At 44.8% G+C, this 20,946-nt stretch overlaps 1 protein-coding gene across 1 annotated transcript in view; it reads right to left on the reverse strand.

Moving 5' to 3' along the window:
* The window catches only part of LOC311329741 (receptor-type tyrosine-protein phosphatase S-like), a 164,813-nt gene that overhangs the window by 47,649 nt on the left and 96,218 nt on the right, over nt 1-20,946 (reverse strand). Inside the window, exons 7-13 of the mRNA XM_084461649.1 lie at nt 16,611-16,880; nt 15,894-16,475; nt 15,650-15,786; nt 15,430-15,574; nt 8,336-8,650; nt 7,016-7,209; nt 2,209-2,326 (exon numbers count right to left, since the gene is read on the reverse strand). Coding sequence (XP_084317775.1) covers nt 2,209-2,326; nt 7,016-7,209; nt 8,336-8,650; nt 15,430-15,574; nt 15,650-15,786; nt 15,894-16,475; nt 16,611-16,880 — 1,761 coding nt within the window. The remainder of the gene's footprint in view (nt 1-2,208; nt 2,327-7,015; nt 7,210-8,335; nt 8,651-15,429; nt 15,575-15,649; nt 15,787-15,893; nt 16,476-16,610; nt 16,881-20,946) is intronic.

A 20,946-nucleotide genomic window follows, 5' to 3' on the forward strand; every position in this document is an offset into this window, starting at 1 on the left:
CAGAGAGCATTCCAGGGACACACGAGGCGTCTAAGCCATCCGGATAACGAATCCAGGAGTCAAACATCCCTGAACAGAAAACCTTCCTGATTGGTTGAAGTGCCCATGACCTATCTGCTCCTCTTCCAGGAGAATGAGCAGGGCTTGTGAGGAACATAATGGTGAGAAGGAGCAGATAGATTGTGACTCAAGAATTTGAAGGACTTAATGATTTGTCTTTGTACAAACTGGGGTGCATTGAATTGTGTTCATGCATTTGTATGCATCACACACTTATCATAGGCCACTGTGTAAATGTGTGTGTGTGTGTGTGTGTGTGTGTGTAAACACTTGAAAGGGAGGGGGCCTTGGCCTTATCAATAGCGCAAGACGGGGGATTAAGTTGTCTGACAGCACAATGTCTTCTAGAAATGGTCTGGGGGAGCCATGGAAGCATCCGGAAGCGTGATTATTGAGCCCCGTGGCCAAGCTCCCAGCACCACACTGTCACTTGAAAGGGGAATGGCAAGCTCTTTACCTCCGAAAGGCTGCTGAGGCTTCGCTTTTTGTCTGGATTTCTTATTTATTTATTTAGACGGGCGGCGTAAGCCCGTTTTCCATGCTTCAATAATAAAAAAGGAAGGCTGCCCCTTCTGAGGGATGGATGGAGTGAGCGAGACTGGCATATCAGTGACCGGGGTTGACGGAAAGAGGGAGAGAGGGAGGGAGCGAGGGAGGGAGAGGGACAGAGGGCGAGAGTGACAGCAACCAGGCCCTTTTGGCGGGCATCACAGTACCTGACACCTGCGATAGGCACACCTGTCAAGATCAGGACCAGTCATAGAGCGGTGTGTGTGTGTGTGTGTGTGTGTGTGTGTGTGTGTGTGTGTGTGTGTGTGTGTGTGAATGCATGATGGCGTTTGAAGGCCCCATAGAAGTCTGGCACGGATGCCAGCGTTTACGCAGAATTATATCCCCCAGACTCCCCAGAGTCCCAGGTTTGGGCTGTGTTCAAAGCAGCACAGGCCTCCAGTTCTTAAAGCAGCTGCGAGGAGTTTTTCAGTTTGTGTTGATTTTAGTGGCACCTGTGGACAAAAGTGGTAGTGTTTTCCCGGAAAGACGAGCCCCACCGTTTTCTGTCATAAATATACCTTGCCTAGCCCAGCACTAGTTTTGGAAGCCAGCAAAAAGACACTACTTGAAGTCCTCAAAGGAGGATTATATGCATCGGCTAATAGCTATAGTTTACAACCGTGTCCAACATTTCAGCCACAAGCCTCAACCCTTGATGGGGACAGAGACCAAAGCTCCACTGAGGCGCCACAAACGCAACTGTAATAATAAAAAAGGAAGGCTGCCCCTTCTGAGGGATGGATGGAGTGAGCGAGACTGGCATATCAGTGACCGGGGTTGACGGAAAGAGGGAGAGAGGGAGGGAGCGAGGGAGGGAGAGGGACAGAGGGCGAGAGTGACAGCAACCAGGCCCTTTTGGCGGGCATCACAGTACCTGACACCTGCGATAGGCACACCTGTCAAGATCAGGACCAGTCATAGAGCGGTGTGTGTGTGTGTGTGTGTGTGTGTGTGTGTGTGAATGCATGATGGCGTTTGAAGGCCCCATAGAAGTCTGGCACGGATGCCAGCGTTTACGCAGAATTATATCCCCCAGACTCCCCAGAGTCCCAGGTTTGGGCTGTGTTCAAAGCAGCACAGGCCTCCAGTTCTTAAAGCAGCTGCGAGGAGTTTTTCAGTTTGTGTTGATTTTAGTGGCACCTGTGGACAAAAGTGGTAGTGTTTTCCCGGAAAGACGAGCCCCACCGTTTTCTGTCATAAATATACCTTGCCTAGCCCAGCACTAGTTTTGGAAGCCAGCAAAAAGACACTACTTGAAGTCCTCAAAGGAGGATTATATGCATCGGCTAATAGCTATAGTTTACAACCGTGTCCAACATTTCAGCCACAAGCCTCAACCCTTGATGGGGACAGAGACCAAAGCTCCACTGAGGCGCCACAAACGCAACTGTATCATGGTTATAAACTATAGCTATTAGCCCATGCATAAAATCCTCCTTCAGTCACCCAAAATACCAGACAATCAAATAGAACCAGTTTCTTTCTGTACTTAATCAGTACCAGTAGTTCAAGTAACACTCAAGTGATCTATGAATGCAGATTTGAGTGGGCTGCTGTGCTAGCAATCCAGCAGACAAGTGAGTACGAGCTACTGACCTGCCCCTTTGGTCACCACCAGTTTGGGTTTGCTGCGGGCTCCGTCCCCCTTGGTGGTGTAGGCTGCCACTGTAATGGAGTAGGTGGTGTCTGGCTGGAGCCCTCCGATGACCATTTCCTGCAGGAAACAGCAAGTAGAAAGGAAGAGAAAACGAATATCAGAACAAGTCTCACAACTATGACCTGAACCAGCTCTTCAGCTGACCACCTCCTTTGTAACCTCCTGCCGGGTGAAACATCTATTGGACTTCGCAACTGCGAACATGATGAATGTCCCTCTTGAATATTTATCCTCCATTATCTTTGTGGCTTGTTTCCATTAAGACGCTACTCTGTTTGACTCACTTAATCTGTTTCTAATGTGTATGAAACTGAGGGGGCAAACGGATGTAGGCTAGCCACATTAGATGAGAGACATTAGCCAACTACGCCAACAAACGACTTAACTGACTAATCGATGTTTGCATGCATCCTGGCTGACTGGCCGACTAGACTCAGGCTGTTTTTTGGTCTATTATTTTCCTGATGTCTTCTTGGGAGCAGAGGCTTGGATCAATGCTAATGAATCTTTCAGTGGGGAAGGTCTTCATTTTTTCAGGCGGTCAGCATAGAAACGGACAGGTCCTCACAGGTAAAGCGGACATAAGTACTGTTGAACACTCAAGATGGCATCCATACCATGCAAATGCATATGGGACTGGAAGTTGATGAAGTCAGAGGTGCATTGTACTAATATTTACAAGATGTACTAATAAGTCACAAGATGCCGGGTTTGAGGAGGTATTAGGTTTCAAGGATCTTGCAGTGAGTGTATAAAATAAAACCATGATGCTAAACTACATGTCATAACAATATGACAAACTTAAGAGTATAAAATGTGCTGCATTTTAGGGAACTTCTATGGGAGAGACCTCCATGATAAAAAAAATAAAAAATAAAAAAATAAAAACATTGCACAACTGCAACACAACACGCGCGAACACACACACACACATACACACATCACCACAACACCATCATGTCACAAAATACACACCACAGAAACACGTACACAACACATACTGTAGCGATAAGCATTCCATGCACAGACAGCAACAGATATTGCATCAGCCACCGTCTAGTTGTCAGTGTAGCCAATTAGCATGAGCTATTCCACTTTTTCTCTGCTCCACCCCAACAATACAGCACACTGGCGGCCCTATAGCCTACTGAATAAGAATGATGTAAGCAGACTGTATCCACACATGCAAGTACAGCTAGGGTGATGCAATACCCAGTGCTTCCCAACCAGAGCACGCCATACTGGTGGACTCCATACTCACGTATTCAGCCGTATCATCTGTTTCCCACTAACCCCCCATAGAGGAGAGAGCAGGAGAGAGCAGGAGAGAGACAGACAGCGAAAGAGAATAAATAAGAGAGTGTGAGGGACTCGAGAGAAGCCATGTTGAGGGGAGGTAGAATGGACAGAGACATGTCTGAAGTAGGTCAGAGTACAGGTGGGGAAGGAGAGGAGGAGGGTACAGCTGAGGCAGAGTAGAGGTGTGAAGTCCATGGGGGGTTGTGTGTGTGTGTTCACAGCGGCCATTTTGGGATATAATGTATCATTATCTTAACAGTGCATGTCAGATGGTGTCAAACTTATATAAACAAGAAACAACTGTCAAAATTTGTTGAAAAAAAATTTGGGGGTTTGGGTGACTGAAAAGATGCATGGCATGCATTTGACAGCAGAATTGTAATTTTCTCACAAGTCAAGTTCATGTTGAGTTTCATGAATATGTGTGTTGTTCCATGTTGTTGTCCTAGTGGTTTAAGGCTGCAATTTACTGTTTCATGATATGGCACATAATCATGAATTTCCTTTTTCTTTGAAATCTGTCTGCATTTCCACACTTCTGTGTTGACTGAGGCTTGGTAAAACCTGCTATTGCACTGTCTCGCTTCATAATTCTAGCTTTCGGGGATGGACTGTTTCTCAGAAATGCTTTCATACCAATTTTAGTTTCCCAGACCCAGAATAACATTACTATAACCAACCATTTTGTGCATAGTTTCTGGGATCAATAGAGCTGTCAATCCGAGTTTTCACAACATAGACCTCTTGGGTTGCTATAATATCAAGAGGGGGTCTAGACAACCCAGATATTAATAATAATAATATCAATATCATTATTATTATTATTATTATTATTAATAATAATAATACTAATAATAATAAATATAGCTGCAAGCAGCAATGTGGGGGCCAAGCAGGAAGTGCAACTACCGCATCAAAGGCAACAAGTGACACATGCCCTAGCTACATTTGACTCCCTACCACAGTTTTGAAAATCGGGCATACAGTTCAGAATAAACACACGTCCAACTTTGACAGGTTGGTGGCGCTAGAGAGTTTGAAGTTACTGAGAAATGACCACACTTCCTGTTTGACGCCGATTAGCTGTCGCTAATTGAATTGAAGAGGCGAACGCTTTTAAAAATCTAAAATCCCTATAGGATTTCAATAGACATTGGCCTAGAGATTAAGCCTACAGTTTCGTGCAGATGGGTGAAAAGTCCTAGGAGGAGATATATTTTAAATGTTTTGCACAACATACAAAATGGCGGGAAATCCAATATGGTGGAAAACTCGGCTTGAGCAAAGGATTCCAACGGTACCTTGTTTTTGAAAATCGGACATACGGGTCAAAAGTTGCGCGCCTAAATGTACCTCCAACTTTGACACGTTGGTGGCGCTAGAGGGTTTGAGGTGTGGACATGAGTCTTGATAACAAAAGTCATGGGACTGGGCCTGATCAGCGTACAAAGTTTCCCAACTTTTTACCATACAGTTCTAGGGGCTGCCAAAGAGTCCCATGGTGGAAGAAAGAAAAATAATTAAAGCCGCAAGCGGCTACACGGGGTCAGCAACAAGCCCATCAACAGGCCATACTATTACAGCACATTTGAGTTATAACATCAATGAAAATACAATGAAAGTGTGATGGGCGTGGCTTTGCATATAGTGCATAATGTACTCCCGTCCCACCTGCACACCCATCACCAGTTTGTGCAGGCTACTGACCATGTAAGTGCTAGAGTCACACAAATGCTTTGACGTGGTGCAACATGGTAGTGCCTTCTTTGTATCCAGTGAGTGTAATCTCCCTAGATTATTGTTGTACAAAATTATAAACACTTGAATTTTGTAGCCCAATTTTTTTTAAATGTAATTTTTGAATGCCAGTTTCTCTGCCATATTGGATTGGATTTCTTAGCTGTTAACACCCTATAGGGAGACATGCACCATAAACATACCTATGAAATTACGATTTACGAGAACAAACTTTTTGTAGGTTTAGCCAAATTTTCTACCTGTAGCCAAAATCCATCAGGGCAGAGACTATGGCAAATGGCAAGTTTGTTGAGTCCATATGAGGAATGACATAAGTGTACCAAGTTTCATACATTTTCATCCAATGGGGTGGAAATGGCAAGCATTGTACGCTAAATTGCTCGTTATAGCACCCCATATGGGCGAATATGCAAATGCTTCGACGTGGTGCAACATGGTAGGGCCATATTCATGTACAGTGAGTTTCATGTCCGTAGATTGTTGTGCAAAATGATAAGCACAAACTTTGCGGCCCAATTTTTTGACTTTTTTATTTATTTTTAAATGCCAGTTTCTCCGACATCTTGGATTGATTAGTAAATTAGAGGTCTAGTTGCATATTGTAGGCTTAGAGTGGAAAAAGGTTGATGAAAATAATTTACATTTTCGAGTTTTCAGAGTAGCCTAACGATAGGCTTATTAAGGCTTATTAAAAGGCTGAGTTTTTCGATTCCGATAGCTTCATGAAAACTTGGTTGTAGGTTATTCTCTATTATCTATTCTCTATTCGCTATATCTGATGGTAAGTAATGCATCCAACCACACATCAGCTTTTAAAGATGTTTATTTGCAAGGACATGGAAGAGACATGAAAGCAACGCCACGGTAATGACAGCGGAAAAAAACGTTTTCCCCTCCGAGGGGGCCGGGGTTAAATGCGCTCTGTTTGGATGGTATCTTTGTTTTGAGTAATCTTTTTTTGAGTAATCGGTTACTCGAGTAGGATCAGGTTAGGTTACTCGGTTTAAAAATGAGTCGAAATTCCCATCCCTTCTAAATTGCTTATTATAGCGCCACTTATGGGAGAATCATGGTGAGTCTTTGTGGCGTAGTGGTCTGTAATTGAAACATGCCGAGTTACAGCATTTTTGGTTGATGACTTCAAGAGTTTTTCGAGGGCGTCAAGGAAAATAAGAAAACCAACAATTACAATAGGGTTCTACGCACCTTCGGTGCTTGACCCCTAATACGAATATAGCTGCAAGCAGTGATATGGGGGCCAAGCAGATCAATCAATGCATCCAAGGCAACAAGTGAAACACGCCATAGCCACATTTGAATCCCTATCGCAGTTTTGAAAATCAGGCATATGGCTCCTAATAAATGCACTTCCAACTAGACACATTGCTGGCGCTAGAGAGTTTGAGGTGTCAACATAGACTTGGTGACAGGTGTCATGGGCTGTCCCCAATGAATGTGCCAAATATGGTTCTGTGATACATTAAAATGTTGCTGAGATATGACCTCACTTCCTGTTTGCCGGTTTCGCTGCCGATTTCGATTTTCTGTAACGAGCGAATGCTTTCAAAGATCAAATATGTTTGTAATGTGTTTCAGTGTATCACTGTCATGTCAATAACCTGCTCTAGGAGTGTAATGTGATTGGTTAACCGTGGACTCACTGAGGAGTGGACTGAGGAGCTGACGTACCTGGGCGTCGGCTAGCATGACGTCCTTGATGAGGGGCGGGCCGCGAGACTCGCCGTTCTCTACGCGCACATAGTGCACCTGGTAACCGCGGATCTGGCCGTGCTGTCGCCCCGGCAACAGGGAGCGCCACAAGACTTTGAGTGCCGTGGAGTTGAGCACCTCCACCTCCACCCGCCGAGGGGGAGCGCCGGGAACTGTGGGTAATAGATGGAGGAGACGCTTAGAGACAAACACATTACACACTTATGAAGGCATGGACACAAGACACATGAGCAACACACACACACAGAAACACACACACCTACTAAATGCCTACAGCAGTCACTAAACTGTCTTGGAACTGTGATCTATGTACTACTATACCACTATGCTAGATGTATGTTGTAGTTATATTATTGTCTTGAAGCTGCGATCTATGTAGTACTATACCACTATGCTAGACGTAGTTGTAGTTAGATTATTGCTGCTGCACCGGCCCTGTTTTGCAAGATGTTGATCTTATGTCTGACATATAACTTGTCTTTTTTGTTTGTGAATGTTTTTGCTGTACTTCTTATCTGTTATGTGCTGCAAATGAATTGCCTCTCTGGGACCAATAAAGTTGTCTGAATCTAAATCAGAACACACACACACACACACACAGAGGGGCAAAGGTTAATCTGAACCCCACAGAACAACACTTCGACAATAAGGGGCCCAAGAAATTACATCCTCACATCTAATTCCATCGTCCCTCCACCTCCCAACCCCTTCCTTTCCAATATGTCTGCCCTGTGTTGTGCTGTCCCTCAGACATAATGAAAGCCTTTATGTGAGGCCTGGTCTCCACCCCCCTTCTCACAGCGTCTCAGACAGATGGCTTCTCACCAACTTTAATAAAACTCTTCCATTTCCGACAGTGGTGGATTGTGGGGGACGCGCCTCCTCATCGCTGCTACCGACAGCTCCCATCAAGGAAATAGCTGTGCTGTGACACAAGGTCAGCCCTACGGGTCCGAAGTGTGACCAACTCATTACTCCATCGGACGATTGTGTCAGAGCCATGGAAAAAGGTGGGATGAGGCAGTTATAATATATGTCGCATGGGTGGACACATAACAGCGACACTCGGTTTCCCAGAAGGGGCTCTCGTTTTGTGGATGGAGTTGGGAGTCCTTGATTTGAACGAACAAGCTTACAACTATAGAACAGCTATGAAGTTAGGCCTTTTCATCCAAAATACAGGGACACACAGACAGACGCACATGTCCTCAGAAACGAGACCCAGTGAAACCCCGATCAAGCAATCGGCCGAGTGAAAGGGGAGGATTGGTCAAGTACCGTCCTCATCGGTGCGGCAGAGCGTGGGCTCGCTCTCCGGGCCCGGCCCGATCTCGGTGAACGCGGCCACGGTGATCCGGTACTGGGTCCACTTCTCCAGCCTCTGCAGCAGCACCTGCCCCTCTGTGGGGAGCACTGCCGGCTCCTCCATGGGCTCCCCTCCGCCGGCCTCCGACGGCCCCACCACCTGGTAGTGCACCCAGTAGCCCGCCAGGGCGCCGTTCTGGCTCTCCGCGGGCGGCGGGCGCCAACTTACCAGCAGGGTGGTGGAGCTGGAGCTGCTGCACTTAATGTCTTGAGGAGGGGCGGAGGGCTCTGGTCAGGGGGGGCAGGAGGAGGGAAGGGGGAAGAAGGGGGGTGAAAAACAAAAAACAAAAGATGGGAGGAGATAAAATGAAAAAAGGAATAACCCAACCCAAAGGAAAAGGATAATTGAAACTCAAAGGAAAGACTTATTATTCCAAATTAAAAGACACAAACTTGTCAGGCAAATGTGAACGTAAAAGAAGGAAGTGATGACACTGGTGTGTGTAATGGTGAGACAAAATGGCACTTAAGTCTGTGCACAGTGGTCTGTAACACCACAAAGTCCCTGTCAGTTGTTGAGCCCTTGATATCACAGGGGTCTATCTGATTTTAGGTTATCCGGACCTGTGCTCTGCTCTCTCACTATTGATTAAAGGATGAGAGAGCCAGGGCCTATATCTTTCACTCAGTGCTGCCTCTCTCCTGCCTAAGCTGAGAGCTGCTATATTTCTCAGCACCAAGGTAGAGTGAAGTTGAATAATGTTTATTTATTTATTTTTTAAATATCCAATTCTATAAAAGTCATTCGACACAGTGGCTGTTTTTTTGTTGTTTTTTTTGCCACGGAGTGTTCTCCCAAAACATATTAAAAACTACACATCTGTGAACTTCTAAATCAAAAGGAAAGCCTCTTTTTTTAATCTGCAGAGAGCTCTCCCAGTTTGGTCTTGTCGACTGCACAAGGAGCAATAAAATGTTCAGTCCTCCTCGCCCACATTTTGGTATTATATGGACACAACATGACACTTCTTCTGTTCAAGTTCTATCTGTCTCTAAAAAAACTACTGCCTCCACCTTTGGTGACAAGCCCAGTTCATTATTACATCATTATCAATCTGTAATAGTGCAGGAGTAAGATGAAGCAACAGTAAACTCTAGTGCCAAGCATGTCACACAGAGAAACCCAGGATCAAAATGGAAATTAAACCCACAGGAACAAGCGAAACAGTGATTTTTTCATTCCAAAACAAAGGCTGAAAGAACAAAACAATAAATTGAACCAGGGTAGTGGAAAATGTGTTTTTCTGTAACCCGGTGACTCATAAGAAAGAAAACATAAGAGTCCAAAATGACAAATCATAAAAAACATGGGGAAAAAACTGTCTATTAAGCTTAAACGAAAAATAAGAACATTAAACTTACAAAACCAAACACAAGTACTGTCTGCATTATACGTACCTGGCTTCCACAAATACTAACTTTTTAAGACTTTCTTACCACCAGCACCCAACTGCAGAGTTTTGCTCACTCTGAGTCAGTGAGCCTCAACACTTTCCCTCCCAAAAGGTGTCTCAAACACAAACTTAACGTTTCAAATTGAGATTTGTGAATATGTTTGCGACTGACAGATGAGACAGTTGTTTGGGGATGCTAGGAGGGAGAGAGTTGTCTCTGTGCTGTAGCCAGGACTGTATTATACTCTTACAACTTGGGCTGGAGGGTCCACAAGACTAAGAGAAGGGAGCTGTTTGGGAAACCATGTTTCTGCTGCAGCTACAGTATATTGTAGTATTACGTCATCATTCCATTTCACCAAACGATTTGTTCTCAGAACCCCATTTCATGGCGTCAAAACACTATATATGTCAGGTGGCCTTAGCAGTGAAAGTAACTTACTAAGGGAATGAAAGCAACAATACAAAGCAACATTCCCGGAAATGAATAACTTGTATGACTGCTTATCTCTGACTGCATCGCGGACAAATTTCGCTAAAACCTGGGGCCTTTTGAACCGGAGGAGTCTGCACTCTTCACTCAACAGATAGGACTGGAATCTGACAGTTCAGGCACGAATATGACCGGCCCACAGCCACAGTTCAGAACCTACTCTGTGTCCAATGGGCTTATTTACTTATGGTTTTACCGGATTTGAGCCTTTCAGCTTCTTTCCTCCACTCGTATTGTATTTGCAAACCCTCTGTGTCCAGAGTGATTGCTCCGTTTTCAATCTATGTGGCAAAATATGCCCAGAATCTGACAGGAACCGAGCTATCGCACCAGACAGACCCTCCTTGAACCAGATAAGGCTTAAGACAGGCTGGGGCACAGCTACAGTATGGTAAGCTTCATACCCTGTAAAGTCCAATGCTAGGATTATGGACACAACTTTAACAGCAACAAAACAGTAAACTTGGAAGGACTTTTGAAGCCTCTCAGAGAGTTTACAAATGAAATTCAATTTGACAAATAATTTGATTTTGAGTAGATTTTGACAATGATTTTAAGTTACGGTAGTTAGAATGTGTGCTAAGGGAATTATGATGGCATGCAGGTTTTGTATTAATGGAGGCTAGAGGCTTTGTGAATGCCGGCAAACGACCACCTTTGCATAATTCCGTCAATGCTTCTGCACATTCTCTCCATGGCACAGATCAACAAGCCCATTGATAAGCTTGTCTTACACTATGAGTCATTGTTCTGTGCCTAGAGTCAGTGTTTCAACATTGACAACCATGATCCTAACTACTGCTGCATCTATTTGGTTAATATAAGCACATGTGGGCATTTTGTTTTATTTTCCTCCTCAATGTTGAATGTCAGGACAAAATTTTTCATCATTAAAGAATTAATCCGCTTTCATGTCAAATGGCCGTGCTGGTGCTCATACAAATATTCCAATATCTAAAACCCTCCAGCAATTACAATAAGTGGGGGGCTTAACTGATTGTTTGGTTAAATATGAGGGATTTAGAATCTGCCACTTTAATTTGAGAGATAATATTCTGGCTGCTGGCAGCTCTAAGGTATAATCTAAATGTGATACAAAGCCTGACAAACTCAGAGATCTGGTCTGTGGCTCATCGAATAAGTGTGAAATGAATTTTGACGCTATGAAATGGGATCTGTCAGCTGCGGGTCCTACTGTCCCTCCGCAAATGTCCCCTAACACCCACCCCCGGGGCCCATCGCGCCCCTATCACCGAGCCTCTCGGCTGGGTAACGTCGAGGCGGATGGTGGGAGCTCCCAGTTTTCTTTGTGTGGACCCTCCGGGCCTGCGACTGAACAGTGTCTCATAGGTGTCTCGACCTGGCTGACCAGGGCAGCGTAACCCACGGGGCCTTGCTTCTGAATGGGGGCCACTGCTGTCAGTTATCCACAGGATGAATATTTTGCCACTATAAAGGCAGGACTGCTAAAATCCAACTTTTTTTTCATGCCAATTGTTTTGCTCTTCAACCGAGCAGTTTGGAAGGACAGATTTTTCAGGTTAGCGTTAAATGAGCGCTTCAATTAGGCTGTGATCTGGATAGGGAGCCAACTCCATGGCTGTAGGTCCTTACTAGTTCTAACTGGCAGTGTGGCCCTCATGACAACAGCCCCTGGTCACCCCGCACTGACTGAAGAACTTCAACGTTCTGAAGATGTCTGCACCAGAGATACTACGACAAACAAGGAAAATATTGTGTTTCATTTCACTTCACTTATTGGCAAAGGGGTCCAGCCCGCTGGGTAGAGCAAGGCCAACCTTTGGGCTTCCATCTAGTTGAAAGATTTTATGCACAGACTGATTTATTTTGTGTCTCCAGTTCTAATGGTCTATTCCTAGCATGTCATTAGCGTTTAAATACATCTGAGCGTGTGAGCAGCTGGCCAAGTCAAACAAGGTAAACAAGGCGTCCTCATTATACTGTAGACTGGTAAGTGTGTGTGTATGTGTGTGTGTGTGTGTGTGTGTGTGTGTGTGTGCGTGCGTGCGTGTATGGCGTGCGTATGGCAATCTCATGCCGCTCCAATGAGGTGTGTGTTTATAATGATAGTGTCTGGCAGTGGCACACCAAGGTAATTGGATTCTTGGCTGAGGGAAGAGGGGGGATATTCGAGGGCCGGTGGACTGGGGCTGTGGTCATACGTCTTGAGACACTGTATGGCTGGAAGCTGCCTTCCAGAAAGCCTTGGTTTCTATCAAGGATGGAGATACTGCATGGGTCTATGGCAGGTTGACACACATCACATCAGTCTCTACTAGTGTGCCTAACTTTGTTGGTGTTTCACTACAGGGCAGGGAGTTTTAACCTACTCTCCTCTGCAACGCTCCGAAAACAATCGGCCTGAGCTGCATATGTCACAAGACGCTACTGGTTAACTGAAACGTCTGCGAGAGCTTCTATTCCTGTACGTATAGCCATGTCCACAGACATGCTGAATGAATATTTAATCCTGTCATGTATGAAATCTACTTCCCTGAAATAAGGAGACTGGTTCAGTGGACTAACGTCGGAATATCTAGCGGCGACGGCAGACTGGGCCCCTTTGCCAAAACAAACACTTACCTCAACGTCATCCATAAGATTATGTATTGTTCAGTTGTATGTTTTTGTGTTGTGTGGATAGAAACATGGCTTTTTATATCTGTGTCAGTCTGTGACCTTCCTGACCACTTGTCTATTTCTCACATCTGCTTGAGGATGGTTGAATTACAGCAGCCATTGGCTAAGAGTGTAGAGAGACCGTCTCAGGACCCTCCCAGCAGAACTCAAGAGGTAGAAAGCAGAGAGTTGAAATACGCCTTAGATCACACTCACTCTCACTGCTATGTGGTTAGATGACTGAGTGCAGCAATGCTATTGTTAAGCGCTCTACTGCTTGCTTTGTAGTGGCTGAGGTGGATTTGGGTCCACAATTGAACCCAACAGAAGGTGGAAAGGTGACAAGCAGCCCTTTGGGATGTAAGCAGTACTGTACGCTTCTGAAAACCCCCAAAACTCATAAAAACAAAAATTTCAATAACAAAAATACTCAAATTTAATCAACGGAACAGACCCAACAGAAGGAAGGAAAATAAGTAAACAAGGTGATGTCAAGCCATTCCAAGGAGAGCTTTTGTTCCAATTAAGGGGGAACAAGTGACAGAAAGAGAGGAGAGGAATGGAGGGATATATATAGAGAGAGGAGTGTATCCCATCCAATTTGCTTGCAGCTTACCGTTCCAGAAAACGATGCAAGACAGAGGTAAGGGATTCAGACACGCGCGCACACACACACACGCACGCACACACACACACCCACACACATAGACAGGCAGAGATATGTACACTCACTTGGAGACGCAGAGACAGATATGAGAGTTTGATGGACATGTATAGGTAGGTTGGGTCATGCCTGGTGTGGCCATAGATCAAGGATGCAGTTTTAGAATCTCTACAGCACCCCCGGTGGATTGGAGGGATAAGTGCATGCAACTGGTGCCCCCTTCAGTGACACTGCACTGTCTTGTGTAGCTCTCAATCATCGCTAACAAAAAATAATTGTGAATAGTTGTGGTTATCCCAAAGCCCCACACCACACAGTTGGGGTACGGCCAACAAGTTGCACTGGTAGAAACAGAAAATGTGTTAAAAAGAAGTCTCCTCCCACTGCCATGGCTTTCCTACAGCCAATTGCAATCAAAGTTTGCCAATGTAAATCCCAGGAATCTGACAAAGGACAACAGCCTGACACAGACTTATCTAATGTAAAAGGATGCTAATATAAGCACCCACATGTATGTAACAATCTTGTATGATGTGTATAGTGAATTGTACAGTGGACCATCTTTAGCCAACAAATGCACTTTCATGTTTCTTACACATCCAAAGTGAACATACATGAACAAAGGCTAACCTGATCCACATATAATCCTGATAAATCAGATATACATGATCAGAGATCTTCAGAGATCAAGTCTGAGACCTCGGTACTATGACAATGTAAAGCTCTGTGTGATGTGTCAGGAGACTGCACTCTTAATATCCTGACAGCTCAATGGTCTTGAACCAGCACTGAATATTTGATTAGTTAAGCTTTCAGTATTCACTCTCTACTCCAACTACTGTGCACCATGATGTCACTCATGTGGAGCTATTTATAGGAGGCAGAATTTGAATAATTTAGTTGTGTTCCTGCCATCTGTAGAAAATTGCACAGGCCACTTCTGTGTTGATCTGCTGAAATGGATTTAAGGGGTGGGTCTGTGGAAGAAATTGGGTGTTGATGGTTTTGCCGTCCCTCCTCTGAATTCTATACCCGCCCCGATCCTAAATCCTGGTCTTTAGAAAGTTCCGTAGAAAGCCATGGCAGACACTGGAGAGATACGTGACATTTTTTGTGTCTCAGTCATGTGGAAGAAAGTGCACTTGCTGTCGACAAAAGAAAATCAAATATGAACGGAAGTGAAAGAAAACTAAATAAAACTGCTGAGCCTGTCTGTCCACACATAGTCTGGCTTGTTTGAAGATAAACTGCATGATTAGCAACGGAGATAGGAAACCAAGGTATGAGACAATTAAATCAAAAGATAAAAGAGCAGTTAAAAAAATAAACCTCTGACAGTAGGCTACTCACAACTCTCTGATTATTGATCTTAACCCCCATCTTCTAGCAACATAATACTGAATAGTGTGAATGTCATAGTTCATGAAGCAAATGTCAAACAATAAATTGTTTCCACCTTGAGGCCTTGGGGAAAAAAATCAATATTAATCCAGGACAAAACATTAGGGTACACATTAGCGTAAGCAGTCATTAAAGTAGAAACCATACAATCAGCTTTGAACCTTGAGTATGTTCCAAGAAAACACATTCACAGTTCAAAGGTGATGAGAACATAGACACCAGGGCAACAGGAGAGCAACCTTTCTTTAAGTCCATGGTGATAGCCTGGAGCCAGAGAGAAAGTCCAGGTCCTCAGAACTCTGCTTGGGTAAAGGTCCACAAGAGGCACAAACATTGTTAACCCCTTCACTGCGGAATCCCCACATGCCCTCCCACTACCCACACAGAGCAAAGAAGAGAAGGGAAGGTTACATACTGGCTTGCAAGGTCTTCTGTGATATGTCGTTGGTAAAGGCTCCGATGCCTTTGTTGGAAATGGCTGCCAGAGAAAAGTAGTACTCTGTGTTAGGCCGAAGACCTTCCACAACGTACGACGAAGAGGGGCCGAAGGTTTTGGTCACCTGGGAAAGGGAAGAAGAAGTGAAGCCATGCTTTTGTCTTCAAAGTTTGTTTAAAATGCTGGAATGGGATCTTACCTGACTGCCAAAGCTGCCCTCTTTGTAGCGGAGCTCATAGTTTATAATTCCCTCCTTCTCATAGGCAGGTTCCCAGGTCAGCTCGATGCTCGTGTCAGACACAACACCAACCTGGAACTTGTTTGGCTGTCCTGGAACTATGACACACATTACAAACAGAAAAAAAAGTCTGGATTAGAGATAATTTACTCCATTCATGCACCCGGAAAGAACATAGAGAATGAGTGGAACCCTGAACCCTGACCTCCAATCAGCACTTTGACGTGGATAGGGTCTGAGAAAGGCCCGTCGCCCACGGAGGTGAAGGCCAGGACTTTGATGGTGTACGTCTCCGAGGCCACCAGGCTCTGGATAGTGGTGATCACGCTATCCTGGACGTTGTGGATCTGCCACAAGCTCATGGGCTGAGAGTCGTCCATGGTGTAGTAAACCCTGTAGCCTTTGATCTGCCCATTGGGCTCCTCGGGTTCATCCCAACGCACCATCATGGTGTTCTGCGATAAGATCCGAGCGTGGATGTTCCTCGGAGGGCTGGCGGGGGCTTGTTCTCCGGTCCTGGTTTCCACCGGTTCGCTGGGAGGGCCCTGGCCGATGGTGTTGAAAGCTGAGACGCGGATCTCGTATTCAGTGTTGGGGTAGAGACCCCCGATGCTGTAGCGCGTGGTGGTGATGTCGTCCACGGTCTCAAACTTGCTATCGGGAGACTTGGCCCGGTACTGGATGATGTAGTGACTGACCGGGTCTGGGTTGCCTGAGTCCCAAGTGATGGTGACACTGGTGGCAGTGGTCTCTGTTACCATGGGCGTGCCTGGGGGCTTGGGGAGGGCTGTGGGAGTTAAGAGGAAGGGTAAATAGCATTCTGCGCTATTTCTACAACAGAAAATGCCTATAACACTATCGACATGACAAAAGGCAACAAATGAGGTGAGGAGTTACGGTAACCCTTGAGCCCCGTTCTTACACTTGACGGTGATCTGTGCCACTGCCTCGATGATGCCCAAGCTGCTCATGGCCACGCAGGTGTAGTTGGCCGACTCTCGCACGCCGTTGAGTTCCAGAACGTTCCTTCCCACTGGCATCTCGTCTTCCGGCGTCAAGTCCTCAGAGTTGAGCATCCATTTGACGTAGGGCATGGGCGACCCTACTGCCACACAGGTAATGTTCACACTGCCGCCTGGCATGATCTCGTGACTCGTTGGTGGGATGGAGAAACGGGGAGGCACACGCCGAACTGGGAGAGGGTGTGAGGGAAGGATGAGGGGAGAGAGGGGGATTCAAAAAGAGAAAGAGAGAGGTAACAAGACAGGCCGATGAAAATTTCCTTTTTCAATGGCATCCTTAAGATCTAGAGTGGATCAACATGGTAAATGTTGACTGAAACTTAACAAAACTTTTTCTTTTTAACCAAAATGTAAAGACAACAAATAATGAGGAGGAACTAAACTAACAGAACTGCTTCAACAACGATATAGATTGACATTAAAGCAACGATTCATAGCAACAAGGTTCCATTGACCAATATTTGACCCATCACAGCACAGTTAAAGACACAAAAATCTATTATGAGTTTCTCATCTTTGAAACTGAACTGCTGAGGATTGTGTTCATAACGTGCTGTCAACACCCCTGGAGTATGTGAGAGTATGACAGAGGCCACGTGATAGTGTTATCACGTAAGGGGGGGCACAGCATAAAGACGCTTCCTGTCCTCTCAACCACTCACACCACACCAGGAAGTTGGTTATTAAAGGGCCGTCCCACGGCGCGGAAAGTACAGGGTAGTTGTAGATCTTCACATTGCTTTTTTTCTAGTGTCTCCCATAATATTATGCTATGTTAACACAGCCAGGGGCCTACTGCACCTGATCGCTGACTGTTCCCACTAGATAAGACTAAAGATGAGAAACTTTAATCAGATTTTTGTGGTTTAGGGTAGATCCACTGGACAAAGCCTTTTTAAGATCTGACACAGTTCCATTGATAGATGCAGCTATCAGATTCACAGACAGCATGCATAATAGACCGAAGTAAATTAAGGAGTAAATGATAATAAAACCAGATAATATAAAATTGAGATAAAAATGCAGAGAGGAATATAACTGAAGGGTCGCTAGCATGCCCAGACAAAGACGATTGGAGAGGAACAGAGAAATATAAGAAGTAGGAAAGAGAGCGCTTGAGGAATAGAGAGATAAAGAGAAAAGGAGAGAAGGAGGGAGGGGTGGGAGGAGGGAGGGGGGTAACCCACTTCAATGCTGTGTAAGCTTTTTTTTTTTTTTTTCTCCAGCCAATGTGACTAAATGTGACAGTGGCACATTGTCACATCGCTGTCCTGGCTGAGGTAACACACAATAAGTATAGAAGAACAGGTAGCGAGTCTAGAGGAGTACATAAAGAGATAGCTGTAGTAGTTTTAGCTAGAGAGTAACTATCACAGATAGTAAAATAAATCAAGAGACAGAATCAGAACAGGAAGAGGAAGAGAGAGGTATGAAGTCTAGGATAGGAGAGGTAGAGTTTGGATGGAAAAAGAGAATTATTGTTGAGGTTGAGAATATGGATGGTGTGCGTGTATGTGTGTGAGTGTGTGTGTGTGTGTGTGTGTATGTGTTTGCGTGTGGAGGAAGGAATGTTTTGTGTGAGAGTATGTGTGTGCGTGTGTGTGTGTGTGTGTGAATGTGTGAAAGATGAGAGTGAGAGAGACACCATGTATGAGTTCATGGAGGTCATGCAAAATAGATCAAGAAAAAGAGAAGGAGAGGAGGGTACAGAAGTCAAAAATGATGAACAAAATGTAAGTTTGACTTAAAAGACAGACAGACAGACAGACAGACTTGGAGGACAGGAGACAAAGGACCAGAGGACGGGACACGAGGCAGAACAGAACAGACCCGAGCAGCAAGACAGCAGACTGAAGGGACAGACGGACGGACAGACACTGATGGGCACAAGGACAGACTGTACGCGGAGGAGGGGGGGGGGTCAGGTAGGAGGGAGGGGGGGAGTCAGAGGAGGGCGGAAGTTGGATAGAGTAAGACTGTGTGATTCTGACCAAAAACTCAATAAAAAACATGGCTCAAAGTGGGTTCTGAGGTCTCACACACTGGGGCTTCAAAATCAGAACACTCAACCACATCCCTCCACCCCCAACCTTGTTGCACACAAGCCCAGGGAGAGCAGGGGTTAGAGGGGACAAGGAGGGGGGGGTGGGGGGTGCTGAGGAGAAACGACACTCCAAAACACACTGTGTCGATTCAAATGGGATTCATTTGATCGTTATAGAATTAATAAATAAATAAATAAATAACCATTCATAAATAAATCAGCTTTGGACTGCAGAAAATAGCCAAGAGATGATACCCTCCATTACTGTGTTGATTTAAAACAACCATTGCACATCCACTAGAACTGGGTTGGTCACATAACCATTGTCTTGGCAGTACGTGCAAAATGATTAATAAGTCCGTTATACACATCACTTGTTCTTATCGCGTTGAATGTCGATGGTGACCTTCTACGGTCACTGCAGGGCGATAACCACATTATCCTTTACACTATAACATCAGTGCTCTTCTAAAATAACTACTGAAAGTCCTATAATTCACTTCCAATGACAATTACTGTTACTAGCTCAGCGTATCACAACCTGACCTTCAGGTTCAAGTGGTCTGTACAGATGCAGCAGCTATAGGATGTTGGTTAATGGTTAGTGAAGTGTTCCATTTAAGAAAACATTACTTGGGGTTACTCTGATATATATATATATATATATATATACACACAAACATATATAGTCTAAATCTAGTATTATGATGAAAAGAAACCAGCATTAAGGCATATACAACATGCCTACACAATTTGAAGCAAATTGGGTTCCATTTGTAAATTGTAAAGTGGTCACCACAAGAGCTCGTAGTTATAATGCTTACAAAACTGTCATTGCGACCTAACATCTACCATAACAGGTCATGGACAATCACCATCAACCCTGTGCTTATGACCATCAACATTGCGCTCATGATGCTTATAACTGATAAAACACTGTTATAACCCGTCATAACCATGTGGGTTCGGTACTGTATGTCATCACATCCTCTTCTGTTATGGCAGGAATTAAGTCACTCTTGTGACGACCATTTTGTAGCCTTATAACAGCACCTCAAGTCTATAGTCACTCTTGTGACGGCCATTTTGTAGCGCTATAACAGTCCCTCAAGTCTACTGGCCCCCAGAACCCACCATACTTTGTTTGTATGAAAATATTGCTCAATTCCAATCCCTCCGTCAAAAAGTGTCTATTGAACAACAAAGGTGAAAGGGCAGCCCATTCCTCCCACAGACATGCATGTGGCGGACACACCTCCACCCACTTTGGCCTGACCAAACAGAACCAGCAGTCCTGACATGTCAACCAAGCCCATCCAAGCATGCCATCCAATCCCAACCTAGCATTGTTCAGGACACACACACATACTCAAAGAAAACAGGTGGGAAATCCAACTTAAAATCCACCAAATGACTCAGATCACAGTGCAGCTATGTTCCACAATGTATTTTTAGAGGCTTAGTGGGAATTTTTTGAGGATTTAATTTAGCATCAAAGCAAATAATGGTCCAAATCATTGAAAACATTACACAGGCCCACTTCTGAAGCAAATCTAATGGAGTTGCATGCTAGGGGCGTAAAACAGATTTAGTTTTGACAGTGCTATTCTCTCCCTGGGGCTGGGATAAGCCAATGGACTCATTTTGGTGGTTGAGTGAATGAGGTTTCACAGAGCAAGATAAAACCTTCCACTTTTGGACACCTGTACCTTTCCGTTTTGGAACCAGCTTATAGTACAGACGTTCCTTCAACAGTGGATACAATATAAAGACCAGTAAGCATAGGCGTTGAACTTCTGACTGCAGCTCTAGTCTCTTGACAGTTTCACAATACTGCCTCCTCACAGTTCACAGACGACTTAGTTATTATGTATTCAGTTTGAACAGCATTAGTTCAAGGTCAGCCAGTACACTTCATCTTCTAGCCCAGCAGACAAATTGTATGCTAGAGATGTTCGCTACCGAGTGTCAGCATTTGTATCCCGTGCCGATGATTCATCCTACCACCATTACCAGGAGATGTAGTGAGGTATGAGATGAGTAAAGAGCAGAGTGTAGAGCTCTGCTTCATCATGTGTCTGGCTTTGTAACCTTCTGCCAGCTGACACCAGTGCTTGATGAGGTGTGTGCGACTCCTTCACTGTGATCCCACTGTACCCTTTAGAAATGCAAACCCAGCGAAAAACGAATCC

The sequence above is a fragment of the Borostomias antarcticus genome (genome assembly GCF_949987555.1).
Source record: "Borostomias antarcticus genome assembly, chromosome: 3".
In the NCBI taxonomy this organism is placed as follows: Eukaryota; Metazoa; Chordata; class Actinopteri; order Stomiiformes; family Stomiidae; genus Borostomias; species Borostomias antarcticus.